This window comes from Prionailurus viverrinus, chromosome D4, assembly GCF_022837055.1.
Source record: "Prionailurus viverrinus isolate Anna chromosome D4, UM_Priviv_1.0, whole genome shotgun sequence".
NCBI classification, from domain to species: Eukaryota; Metazoa; Chordata; class Mammalia; order Carnivora; family Felidae; genus Prionailurus; species Prionailurus viverrinus.
Genome location: NC_062573.1, coordinates 971,329 through 983,317, shown reverse-complemented (window position 1 = coordinate 983,317; position 11,989 = coordinate 971,329). Strand labels below are relative to the sequence as shown.

Sequence of the window (11,989 nt, the reverse complement as noted above, 5' to 3'; positions counted from 1 at the left end):
GGGATCTCTATCAGTTAACCATGTGTTTTCTTTCCTTTCCTTTGTTCTTGGGCAGCCAGAGGAATGTCACACATATCCCACCTGAGAGTGGGGGGTGGGGGGCTCTAGCTTGTATATTATGCTCCTATTCACCCAGAGTTCCTTCTCTCTGGACCAACCACCCAAAGCCCAGGCTAGGGGAGCTGGTTCCCCTGTAGCAGGTAGACATGCTAATGAGGTCTCTGGGAGTCTCATTTGAGGCCAGTCAGCCCTCAGGTCAGCCTCAGGTCAGGCATTCCATCAGCTCTGGCCCTGGTGGTGACATCTAGGAGACACTGCCTGGGGGCTGGGGCCCATCACTGCCTCCCATGGACATCCAAGCTCCCATGAGGAAACTGCTTCCCTCCCAGACAAAGCTGGGATCAGCCATGGCAGGAACATTTCTGGGGGTCCAGTCCTATCCCTGGGCTCCACAGTTCAAGACTATGGCCAGAGATGGCAGATGAAATCAGTGATCTCTCAAGGATGAGGCTGAGTCCTTGCACTCACTGTGACCCAAGGTTCCTGGTGTCCAGAGTAGCAGGGTAGATAGCCCCCCTTGGGGCGCCAGCCCCCCCATCCCACTTCACACAGTGCAGATGCATGTCCCCATTGTCCCCCACCAGGAAGGAACTAAGGGCCAAGTCCCTTAGGGGCCAACTGAGGTCTGGGTTCACCCTGCCAATGGGGCATGGAGGAGGGGAGGGGCTGATTCTTGATGGCAATGAGGGTGCTTTTGAATGGTGGGGGTTCAGAGATGACAGCCATGAAAGGATTCTTGGAACATCTTTTGTTCAAAAAAGGTGATTCTATTAAAGCACAGGGACAATAATAGTCTTGAGCATAAAGAGCTACACTGGGGCTTTGAAGAGTGACTGGTTATAATCCATGGGGTTGGGGGACATAAAGTCAAGAGGAAGTTTCTAAAGGGATTTTCATATGCTCAGGTAGACTCCCACATTACTGGAGGCCTAGATGTTGTCAAGCTAAGGTTGTTTAACCCTCTAGCAAAGCATTAACATTCAGACAGTAAGGAATTCCTGGAGAAATGTTATACTCTGTACGTGCCTCAAGTTTGTCAATGGACTGTAGGTTTTAATGAAATTCAATTCCATCTGCCATTTTCTTCTTGCCTTGGTTCCCCATATCACTATGGGAGGGAGGGTGATGTTGGGGCTCCAGGAAACTGAGTATAGGTTTCTGGCGATTAAGCTATTGATAAGATTCCCTTTTTCTCCTAACTTACTAGGACATAGGTAGACTGATGGAGAGTCATGACCTTCAGGACTGTAATCTCTCTCAGCTAACCATTTGTTTTCTTTCTTTTCCTTTGTTCTTGGGCAGCCAGGAGCGCCTGAGGATTGTCACACAGATCCCAACTAGGGGGAGGGGGATGCTAGCATGTGTTTTCCCCTCAGCTTACCTTATGTTCCCTCATCAGGAACATTCCCAGGTGAGCTGTTGGGAGGTGCAGGGAGCAGAAGCGTGTCTCACACTGTGCCAGGGCCTGGGGTGGGTCCCTGGGAGGGCCAGGATCTGGGCTCCATGAGCAGCACAGGGTACACTCTGTCCTTTGTGCCAGGAATGTCTTTTTCAGCTGCCTCCACTTCTGTTCCCCTTGGAGAACCAGAAAGCAACATTGGTTCCTTTGGTGTGAAGAATTCTCTGTTTTCACCAGGTGCAGGAAGGGGGTCCCACCACCCTTACCCCACCCTGCTCTTGAGCTCCAGTTGAGAGGCTCCTGACAGTCAGACAGCTGGTCCAGATCGAAGACCCCTGACCACTCACAGTGCTAACCAGAGGGAAGAGAGTGTGGAAGGAGTCACTGTCCCCTCCAGAGATGTGGAGATATGGGGAATGCACCCTCCCACCTCCTGGACCTTTCTGCCCCTCATCTTGCATAATTCTGACCTGAGGGAAAGGGCAGAGAGCTTGCCATGATCCTCAGCACGAGTTGCTGGCAATTGCCTCATCCTTCCAGGATTTGGCAAAGGATAAGTTGCTCCACCCTGGGGTGACCTATTGGCCACAGAGACCATAAATAGCATCCCCCCAGAAGCCTCCTCACTCATCCCTTCTTTCAGGGAAACTGAAAGTGGTGCCTGCCTTCTTGGCCCTGAAGTCATGGCCTTAGGTCTCCTGTGGTTGGGCCTTGTCCTGCTGGGAGCCCTGCAGACCAAGGCCCAGGACTCCACCCCAAACCTGATCCCAGCCCCGCCTCTGCTCTGGGTCCCTGTGGAGCCTGTCTTCCAGGAACAGCTGGTAAGTGACCTGAAGGGGCAGCTGCAGGGAGACCCCCGAGAAGAGTGTCAACAGAGGGGAGGAGAGGCAGGATGGGCTCAGGCTTTAGCTCAGTCTGCTCTCTCGGGTGCCCTAATGGAAGGCACACCCCATGCCCCCATCCACACACAACCTTGCTGACAAGAGGGTCAGCTGAGCAGACTCCCTTGGTCCACACTCTCTTCCAAAACCTCCACAGTCAATGCCAGGTGGGAAGATCTTCAGGCCCTCTACATGATGAAGAAACAGGCTCAGGGATGCCAGTGGCCACTTGCCAAGTGTCACCTTGTCCCTGACACACTCAGGGCTCCTGCCTGGCCTGACGGGCTCCAGCTCCTGCCAGGCTCATCAGCCCAGCCTGTGTGGCCAGTCTGGGTCCCTGCAGTCCCATTAGAGGTACTTATGTTACAGGTCCAGACCGCCTAGAGGTGCCTGCAGGGATGGAGCAGGAGGGCCCCCTGTGGCTGCCTCTGGCTCTGCCTATCATCAGCCCCCACTGTAGTTCCAGGGGAAATGGTACGTCTTAGGATTGGCAGGGAACGAATTTAATAAAGAAAAAGACAGCCAGTTGAAGATGTATACCGACACCTTCAAGCTGAATGAAGACAACAGCTACAATGTCACCTCTGCCCTGGCCTGGTGAGAGCAACTGCTGCCTAGAGGAGCATGGGGTGCTGAGAGGACTGCTGTGGAGGTACAATAGGCAGACTGATGTCATAGCCAAGGGGTGACCAAAGCTGAAAGATAATCATTCATCCTACCACTGGGTACTGGATCCCTGTATTTATTCCTTCTTTCATTCACTGGATCAACATTTCTCAGTCACTTCAGCACAGACACATGACAGTTCTTCAGATGGACACAGACTGTCATCAGGAAACAAGACAGAGAATAGGTGTCCTAGAATGGGAGGAGGGTCACTGGATCCAGCCTAGAATCCCACCTAGGGCTTTGTCAAGAGCTTCCAGGGAGATGGTCTGTGGGATGGGCCTTAGGAACCAACCTGCATCAGAAGGAGGCCTGGGACCTTCGTGGCAGGGCTGGTGGACTGAGTCAGAGAGAGCCACTTCAAGAAACAGCAAGCCATTGCATGGCTGCCCTGAGCAGGAGCTGATGAGCAGTATGGAGGGGGCGGTGAACACAGTGGTGGGGGCCTCAGGTACTGGTGAGGAGTGGGTGTGGCTGTAGCAGGGAGAGGAATGATGGTGTGCAGCCCAGGAGGCTGATCAGTCATAGGTGGGAGATGACCAGAGCAGGGGCAGATTAGAACCTAGAGAGGGGAAGCAAGGCTTACCCAGCTTCTCTGGGTTTCTGGCTCTGGCACCTGGGGATGGGGCTAGAGCATCCGTCATAGAAGGATCAGAAGAAAGACAGATGCTGGGAAATTGGCTCTGGGGTGACAGGGGACCAGATGGGATGCAGCTGAGAGGTCAGGTTTGGTCCAACAGCTAAGGGAGTCTTTGGCATCCAGCAGACTGGAGCCTTGGTGGTGATTTCCCTAGGAGAGGTTACAGCAGGAAGCCACAACATAAGATAGGTGACAGGGTGCCTGGGTGGTCAGTTGGTTAAGCATCTGAGATTGACTCAGGTCATCATTTCATACTTTGTGGGTTCAAGCCCTGTGTCGGGCTCTGTGCTGACAGCTCAGAGCCTGGAGACTGCTTTGGATTCTGTGTCCTCCTCTCTCTCTGCTACCACCCACACCCCAGTTCATGCTCTGTCTCTCTATTTCTCAAAAATTAATGAACATCTAAAAAAAGTTTTTTTAAAAAAAAGAATAACTGACAAATGCTTCAGGTGGGAGAGAGAATATAGAGGGAAAGCCACCAAAGGGAATCAGCCCAGAAGAAGGAAGGACAGTAGGTGCAGAGAGAGAGTCTGAGTAGGTCAGGTGTCTCAGGGCAGAGTTGGCAGGGACAGGCAGGGATGGGCTTAGCGGGAAAGAGCCAGACCTATCTGAGGGGTGGGATGCGGGTCTCCTGCTATGGCAGGGTGGGCTGTCACCCTCTTATCCACCCTTCTCTTGCTTCCACAGGGGCCAGCGCTGTGACCACTGGACCAAAATTTTCACCATAAATTTGCATCTAGACCAATACACCCTGGGCAACATTGAGCGTGAGTCCTCAGTGGGGTGGGTCTCCAGGAGCAAAGACCTCCCTGCCGCTCCACACAGATGCCATTCTGTGGAGTCCGGGTAGGAATCAATAGCTCCCTCTGCCTGGCCAGGGCATGCTGATCCTTCACCATCCACCATGCAGGTTACACTGGAATCCAGAGATACACTGCACAAGTGGTGACCACAGACTACAACCAGTTTGCCATACTGTACTTCAAGAAAGTTTATGACAACCAGGAGAACATCAAGGTCATCCTCTATGGTGGGTCTTACACCTGGTGGGACCCAGCTCTTGTTCATGCTGGGGGAGAAGAGGCCCATCGCATCCAGCCCTCAGGTCCCCTTCACTCTGAGCCCCAGGGAGGCGGGAGAGAGGTCTTTCCACAGAACCCCTCATGAGGAAGGGGTCTGAGTCATTGTTCACATGTTCAACAATCATTATGGAGCTTTCACCAGCCACTAACCAGCCATCTTGGCCACAGGGAGGACCAAGGAGCTGCCTCCTGTGAAAGCAATCTTCATCATCTTTGCCAAATTCCTGGGCCTCACCGATGACCACATCATCTTCCCTATCCCCAATGGTAATCACCAGCTGGGCAGAGGAGAAAGGCACATGGGGACTGTCCAGGCTGGATGTTGCCTCACTAGGGAAGGGGGGAGAGGAGGGATGAAGGCCCCTGCTGTAGTCACTGGAGCCCCAGGAGCCACTTCAGGTTCAGGAAGACCCTGCCACACCCAGAGTCCTGGTTCCCATGTGTTCTCCCTCACACTAGCTCAGACCTGCCCACATGAGTATTGCACATGTGGGACAAGTTTCCTCAGTCTCCTTGCCTGGCCACCTCCCCCTCCACCCAGTCCTGTTTGTCCTGGGCCAACTCCCCCTTTGCCTTGAGGCTGGTTCACCACTGACTTGGCAGGCACCCTTGTCCTCAGGCATCCTGGTCTGGGCAGGTGCTTCCCCAAGGCTGAGGGTGTGTCAGGACTCAGCAGGTAAACAGGCAGAAGGCTTGGTGCCCAAGCAGCAGTGTGGCTGGGCCTCACCTGCCTCCTTTGGAGAATGGGTGTCACCCAGGTCTGCTTGATCTCAGGCCTCTCCTCCAGTCTCCTGACCCATCATCCAGTCCTCTGCTGTACCGTCTATGAAGGGAACCCCTAGAGCTTCTGTGGCTAGACTAGGCTGAGGCCCAGGGTAGCCCAGGGGCAGTGCAGGGGCCCTGGAAGTCAGTGATCCCACACACACACCCCTATCCATGCTGACCACTTTGTCCCCCACAGATCAGTGCATCGATGAGTGAGCAAAGGTGCGGTAAGTATGGCTGGAGAGGGGGCTGATGGGAGCCAGGGTGCAGCTGGGAGGGGGTCCCAGATCTGCCTTTGTCCCACCTGCCCAGCACTGCTGCCCTCTCTATTCCCTTGACTCCCTCTCAGGTGCTCTGTGGCTCTCTCCACCCCATCCTCTCATGCCGACCTCTGCCCAGGGTACTGCCCAAGTGTTCCTACCAGCCTGGACAGCCCTGAGAGAGCCAGGAGACCCTTCTCACAGCACAGCCCACCAACTGCTCCCCAGGCTGCCCAACTGACAGAACCCCTCCTTGGTTGCTAAATAAACACATGTCCCCCGGTCCCCATTCTGTTCTCCTTGACCTCTGGGCCTTCTGAGAGAAAAAAGAGCAAAGGGCAGGCTTCTATTAGCATCACTGCCAGGAGCTGTGATCCTCAGAAAGGGATTGAGGCCACAGAAGGCCAGAAGCCAGAAGACTGAATACTTCCAGCTCCCAACTCCAGGACCAGCTCCAGACCATCAGCAGCCCTCAGTTCCCCTTGCCTCCTAGCACACTGCTGGGGCACAACTCACACCCATGTTCAGCCACCAGCTGAATGGTCCAATGGCAGAGGCCCAGCCAAGGCCAGGCAGCTGGAGAGGGTTGGGGGGGCTGAGTTGGTGGCACCCCCACTTCACCAGAATTGAAGTTTTGGGGTGATTGGGGGTCTGGAGCCAAGGGTCAAGAAAGAATTCTTGAAGACATCTTTTGTGCAAAAATGTGATTTAATTAAAGTATGGGACAGGATCCATGGACAGAAAGAGCTGCCCTGGGGATGTGAAGAGTGACTGCTTATATACTCAAGTTGGAGGCAGTAAAGTCAAGGTAGTTTCCTAAGAGATTTTCATATGCTAAAGAAGATTTACAGAATACTGGAGGCCTAGCTATTGTCAAGCTAAGGTATTTTTCCTTCTAGCAAACATCAACATTAAGACAGTAGGGAGTTCCTTGAGAAATGTTCTTCTCTGCCAGCCTCTAGTATCTGTCAACGGGCTGCAGGGTATCAGGAAATTAACCTTACCTGCCATTTCTTCCTGCCTTTCTTCCCCATATTACTATGAGGGGTGATGTGGGGGCTCCAGGAAACCGAGTCTATAGGTTTCTGGAGATTAGGCTATTGATAAGATTGCCTTTTTCTTCTAATTTACTAAGATATTTGTAAACTGATGGAGACTTATATCCTCCATGACTGGGATCTCTATCAGTTAACCATTTGTTTTCTTTCCTTTCCTTTGTTTTTGGGCAGCCAGGAGTGTCTGAGGAATGTTACACATCTCACCTGAGGTGGGGGGAGGGGTAATGCTAGTTTGTACTTTGCCCACAGCTTGCCTTATTCTCCCTCATCATATCACCCCTTGTTGCATCCACACAACTCCTGAATCAGAATGCTATGGGCACCAGTGACAATCACAACAAAGTTTATTGCAATGAGAGGCAAGCCAACCGATCAGGACTGACACTCTTGACAAGAGTGCGGTCTCGAACAGCCAGGGTACAGAGTTTTTATAGCCAACCACATCATCTTATCATCACCTGGGAACAGAACAAAGGAATAGTTCCCAGATGGGGGTGGAAATAGTTCAGACACGCCCTTGCCCCAATCCAATGAAACACTAATCCAGTTGATTTTCCTTGAACTTTTGTTCCCTTGATTGATAGTATAAGGCTGTTATCTCTTAACCTATAGTGTTAAAACAAAGCTGTTATTTCTTAAGTCTACAAGTTAGCCCTACACTACAGTTTAACCCTTAGACCCTAAACAATTCTGACCCTTACATCTTTAAGGTTGTTGAAGGTGGAAAGTTTCATCTTCTGTAGTTATTTCTTGCTCAGTAGGGGCGTAGAGATGTCCCTACCTATGAGTCAATATTGATCAGTTGCTAAACATACAGAAGAGTTACAGAAGGCAGAGCCTGCTGGATCCAAAGTGGACAACAAGTATGAACCTCCTTAAGTAGAAAGGATCATCTTTTGGCTTGAAGTTATTGTAGTGATGGAGTCTTGTCACCATGTGGAGAGACATGGTAGAAAACAGCAAAATGTAATTAGAATAACAAGAAAGAATTGCCCAAATAAAAGTCCTTTGGGGTGTTGGTGGGGTGGTAAGGAGCTGACAGCCAGGAAAGAATTCTTGAAAACATCTTTGGTGCAAAAAGATGATTTTATTAAAGCACAGGGTCAGGACCCAGGGGCAGGAAGAGCTGCACTGGGGTTGTGATGGGTAACTGATTATATACCCTCAGGTGGGGAGGGGATCAGGGATAAAGTAAGTCTCTAAGGTATTTTGAAAGCAAGGTTTCCATGACCTTGAGGGACCAGCTGTTTCTAGAGCAACACCATTATTACTGTTGAATAAAACCTCAATCATGAGACCCTTCAGATGCATATCGTGGCGGGGGGGGGGGGCATAAACTTGGAGTATGATTGCTAGCATATACTTTGGGGCAGTTGAGATAAAGGAAGTAGACTTACAGGATCCTGGAGGTTGGGATAATGTTAAGCTAAGGTTCTCTTTGCCCCTGGCAAACTGTCATTAATGAGGCAGCTGAGATCCCAGAGGGAAGTTACTCTACTGGTTTCAAGGACTTGCCAATAGGCTGTAGGCTGTAAGAGGATTTAATTTTTCATTTGTCTTGGTTTCCTACATCACCATGGCAAGCATTTAAATGCCTTTCCTTTGTTCTTGGGTAGCCAGGAGTGTGTGAGAAATATGTCACATATTCCACCTGGGGGAGGGGGGGGGGATGCCAGCCTGTTTTGCCCCCATTTTGCTCCACGCTCCTCAATCATATCTCCTCTGAACAATTTTGACCCTTATATCTTTAAGGTTGTTGAAGGAAGAAGGTCTCATCTTCTTTAGCTTCTTCCTGCTGAGTAAGGGCATAGAATTGCCTACCTATGGGTCAATACTGGTTCATCAGGGAACATAGGGCAGTTAAGATGATGCAGCTGAATCCAAGGTGGACAATGTGTATGAACCACCACGATCATCTCTTGGCTTGAAATTATTGTAGTGATGGAGTCTTGGCACCAGGCAGAGAGACATGAGAGAAAATAGCAAAACATAAGTAGAATAACTAGAAAGATTAGCTCAAATGAAAAGTCCTTTGGTAGCTAACAAAAATCTTCCAGCCTAAGAGTTTAACCACTCACTAAGGAAAGAGAGGGATTGTTTAAAGTGCCAATTTGAGTATTCATGTCAGTAAGAAATCCAGAATAATTTTTGGCTGTAATCTGGAATGTATACACAGCGTTTTGTTCTTATGAGAGTATAAGTTCCACTTTGTGCAGCACTTAAAACATCTAATGCCATTCTGTTTTGTATAAGTGTTTTATGCATTTGAGTTATTTTGTTATGGAATGTGGTCTGGATCACCCAGCAGAAGAACCAAGCAGCACTTGGAGATCTTGGAAGGCAGGAGGTTTATTTCACACCGGTGTACCCAGAGGAGATAACTCTTCAGAGGTCTGAGTCCAGAGCATAAGCAGAGGGGACAATTTATAGTCTGTTACTTCTGCATTCTGCATTAGTTGTAATTTGGTGTGCACAGCAAACTGAGTGGGAAGAAAAACCCAGAAGGGGAGTCTTCAGTTGGGGACTAGAATTCACCTATCAGCCCTGTTGGCCATCTTATAACAGATTTTTCCCTATCACCCCCCCCCCACCTTTGATGCCCCTTTAAACAGATGTAGGCTGTATTAAAGGGCATCATCTTCATTTATTAATGGCTTGTCCTTTTCCTTAGTTCCCTGACTTTGGTTGTGACTATGTCTGACTGGTCTCTGAGGAAGATACAGGTGCCCCCTTTCTCAGCAGTGAGATCTAGTGCTTGTCTGTTCTGGAGGGCAACCCCTGCCAGGGAACTTATTTGGCTCTCTATGGACACTAGGGAGTTGGCCACTTGTTAGTCCCACAGATGAGCCTATGTCTCCTATGCGACTCCCTATCCCCATGGCTATCCCTGCCCCTAGGAGGACGGGTAGTAACATCACTCGTTTAGCCTGGGCCTTAGAGCTGAAGGTTAACCTAAGCACCAACTTTTATCCTCAGAATTATTTAATCTCTTTTTCCTGACGCTTGAGGCACATACATCAGAGCAAACACTTCCCAAAATGGCATTAGGAACCTCCCTACTGGCAGGCAAACCAGCAGACTGAAAGAGGTTACACCATATTTAAGCTTTTAAGCCCCCCAGATTCTTCCACGGAAGGTGCCCTGCTCTTACAAATGGGGCCCAGATTAGAGGCAATCAATACCAACAAAACATCCTATCCATAAGAGGAAGGTGAGTGCAAACAGGAACCTCTCACTGTTTCCCCAGCTTTCTGGGGCAACCTCTGCCAATCCGATGGCAAAGAGTAAAGACAGTGTATTTATTTTATTGGACCAGTGAATCCTCAAGCTTCTGCCATGCATAGAGCAGCCAGCTTCCGGGATGTGGCTGGAGCAGGGCTGAAGATCAGACTTGGGTCAGTCTTCCAAGTCTGGGCTCCTCAGGATTGGCCCTCTTGACTCTGGAGTGATACCTGTGACCTTGAGGGCAGTAGGGGTGGTTGGGATAATGGTATGAGGCCCAGTCCACTGTGGTTTGAGAGGGTCTTTTTTCCAGTCTTTGACCTAGACCAAGTCCCCTGGTGAGAAGGGGTGTACAGGAGATCCTAAAGAGATTGGGGCCCTCTCTATGGTATATCATTGTAACTCATTTAGGGTGGCCCCTAAAGCTTGAAGTTGTTCTCTTATTCCCTTCCTGGGAGGCTCCCTAGACATGGAGGGGGCCTCCCATATATTAGTTCAAAAGGGGAGAAACCTTGGGTTCCTGGTGTGTAATGGGCATGCAGGAGGGCCAGGGGCAACAGGTCTGGCCATGGGAGGTTCTGTTTCTTGACAGAACTTGGCTAAGGTTCCCTTAAGGGTGCAATTCATCTGCTCTACTTTTCCTGAGCTTTGAGGCCAGTAAGCAGTCCACCACGAATGCATGCCCATTATTGCTGTAGGTTGTGGCTGGTAAGCCTAACTGGGGGACAACTTCTTCTTTGAACTCCTGGTGGGGGTCACAGCATGGATAAGGGAGGGAGCTATGTCTACCTCCTTATTAGCTGTTATATTGGCTGCTTTGTCTGCTAGACGATTTCCTTGTGCTGTAGGGTCATCTCCCTTCTGGTATCCTTTGCAGTGTAGAACTGCAACTTTTTTGGAAGCCAGAAGTCCTCGAAGAGCTTTAGTATTTCCTCCTCATTTTTGATGGTCTTCTCCACCATGGTGAGGAGGTCCCTCTCTTTGTAGATTGCCCCATGTATGTGTACAGTAGCAAAGGTGTACTGAGAGTCAGTTGACTCGCTTGTCCTTACTAATGGTGAGGGCTCAGGTTAAGGCATGACACTGCATACCCCGCCTTTTGTTTGTTTGTTTGTTTGTTTTTGTTTTGTTTTTTTTCAATATATGAAATTTATTGTCAAATTGGTTTCCATACAACACCCAGTGCTCATCCCAAAAGGTGCCCTCCTCAATACCCATCACCCACCCTTCCCTCCCTCCCACCCCCCATCAACCCTCAGTTTGTTCTCAGTTTTTAAGAGTCTCTTATGCTTTGGCTCTCTCCCACTCTAACCTCTTTTTTTTTTTTCCCCTTCCCCTCCCCCATGGGTTTCTGTTAAGTTTCTCAGGATCCACATAAGAGTGAAAACATATGGTATCTGTCTTTCTCTGTATGGCTTATTTCACTTAGCATCACACTCTCCAGTTCCATCCACGTTGCTACAAAGGGCCATATTTCATTCTTTCTCATTGCCATGTAGTACTCCATTGTGTATATAAACCACAATTTCTTTTTTTTAATTTTTTTAACGTTTTTATTTATTTTTGAGAGAGAGACAGAGAGAGACAGAGCATGAATGGGGGGAGGGGCAGAGAGAGAGAGGGAAACACAGAATCTGAAACAGGCTCCAGGCTCTGAGCTGTCAGCACAGAGCCCGACGCGGGGCTCGAACTCACGGACCGCGAGATCATGACCTGAGCCGAAGTCGGAGGCTTAACCTGCCAAGCCACCCAGGCGCCCCTAAACCACAATTTCTTTATCCATTCATCAATTGATGGACATTTAGGTTCTTTCCATAATTTGGCTATTGAGAGTGCTGTTATAAACATTGGCATGCCCCGCCTTTTGAATGCCCTCTGTGATGAAACTGCTATCATCACTGAACAAGGTGAGGTCTGGGTTTTGGTCATACAGATCTTCCTGGTCGTGCAGATCTG

At 49.8% G+C, this 11,989-nt stretch overlaps 1 protein-coding gene across 1 annotated transcript; it reads left to right on the top strand.

Moving 5' to 3' along the window:
* Positions 1-2,142: 2,142 nt before the first annotated feature.
* Positions 2,143-5,999, top strand: LOC125150804 (neutrophil gelatinase-associated lipocalin-like). Its single transcript, XM_047831163.1, has 7 exons — positions 2,143-2,280; positions 2,801-2,937; positions 4,334-4,413; positions 4,557-4,676; positions 4,897-4,995; positions 5,690-5,720; positions 5,843-5,999. The coding sequence occupies exons 1-6, from the start codon at positions 2,143-2,145 to the stop codon at positions 5,707-5,709; spliced, it is 594 nt and encodes a 197-aa protein (XP_047687119.1). The 3' UTR covers positions 5,710-5,720; positions 5,843-5,999.
* Positions 6,000-11,989: the final 5,990 nt, after the last annotated feature.

Excerpts from the sequence above, each read along its gene's own strand:
- LOC125150804 (XM_047831163.1), top strand. The coding sequence starts at position 2,143 with ATGGCCTTAGGTCTCCTGTGGTTGGGCCTTGTCCTGCTGGGAGCCCTG. Across the intron at positions 4,677-4,896 it reads CATCAAGGTCATCCTCTATG|GGAGGACCAAGGAGCTGCCT; the intron begins GTGGGTCTTACA and ends TCTTGGCCACAG. Across the intron at positions 4,996-5,689 it reads CATCTTCCCTATCCCCAATG|ATCAGTGCATCGATGAGTGA; the intron begins GTAATCACCAGC and ends TGTCCCCCACAG.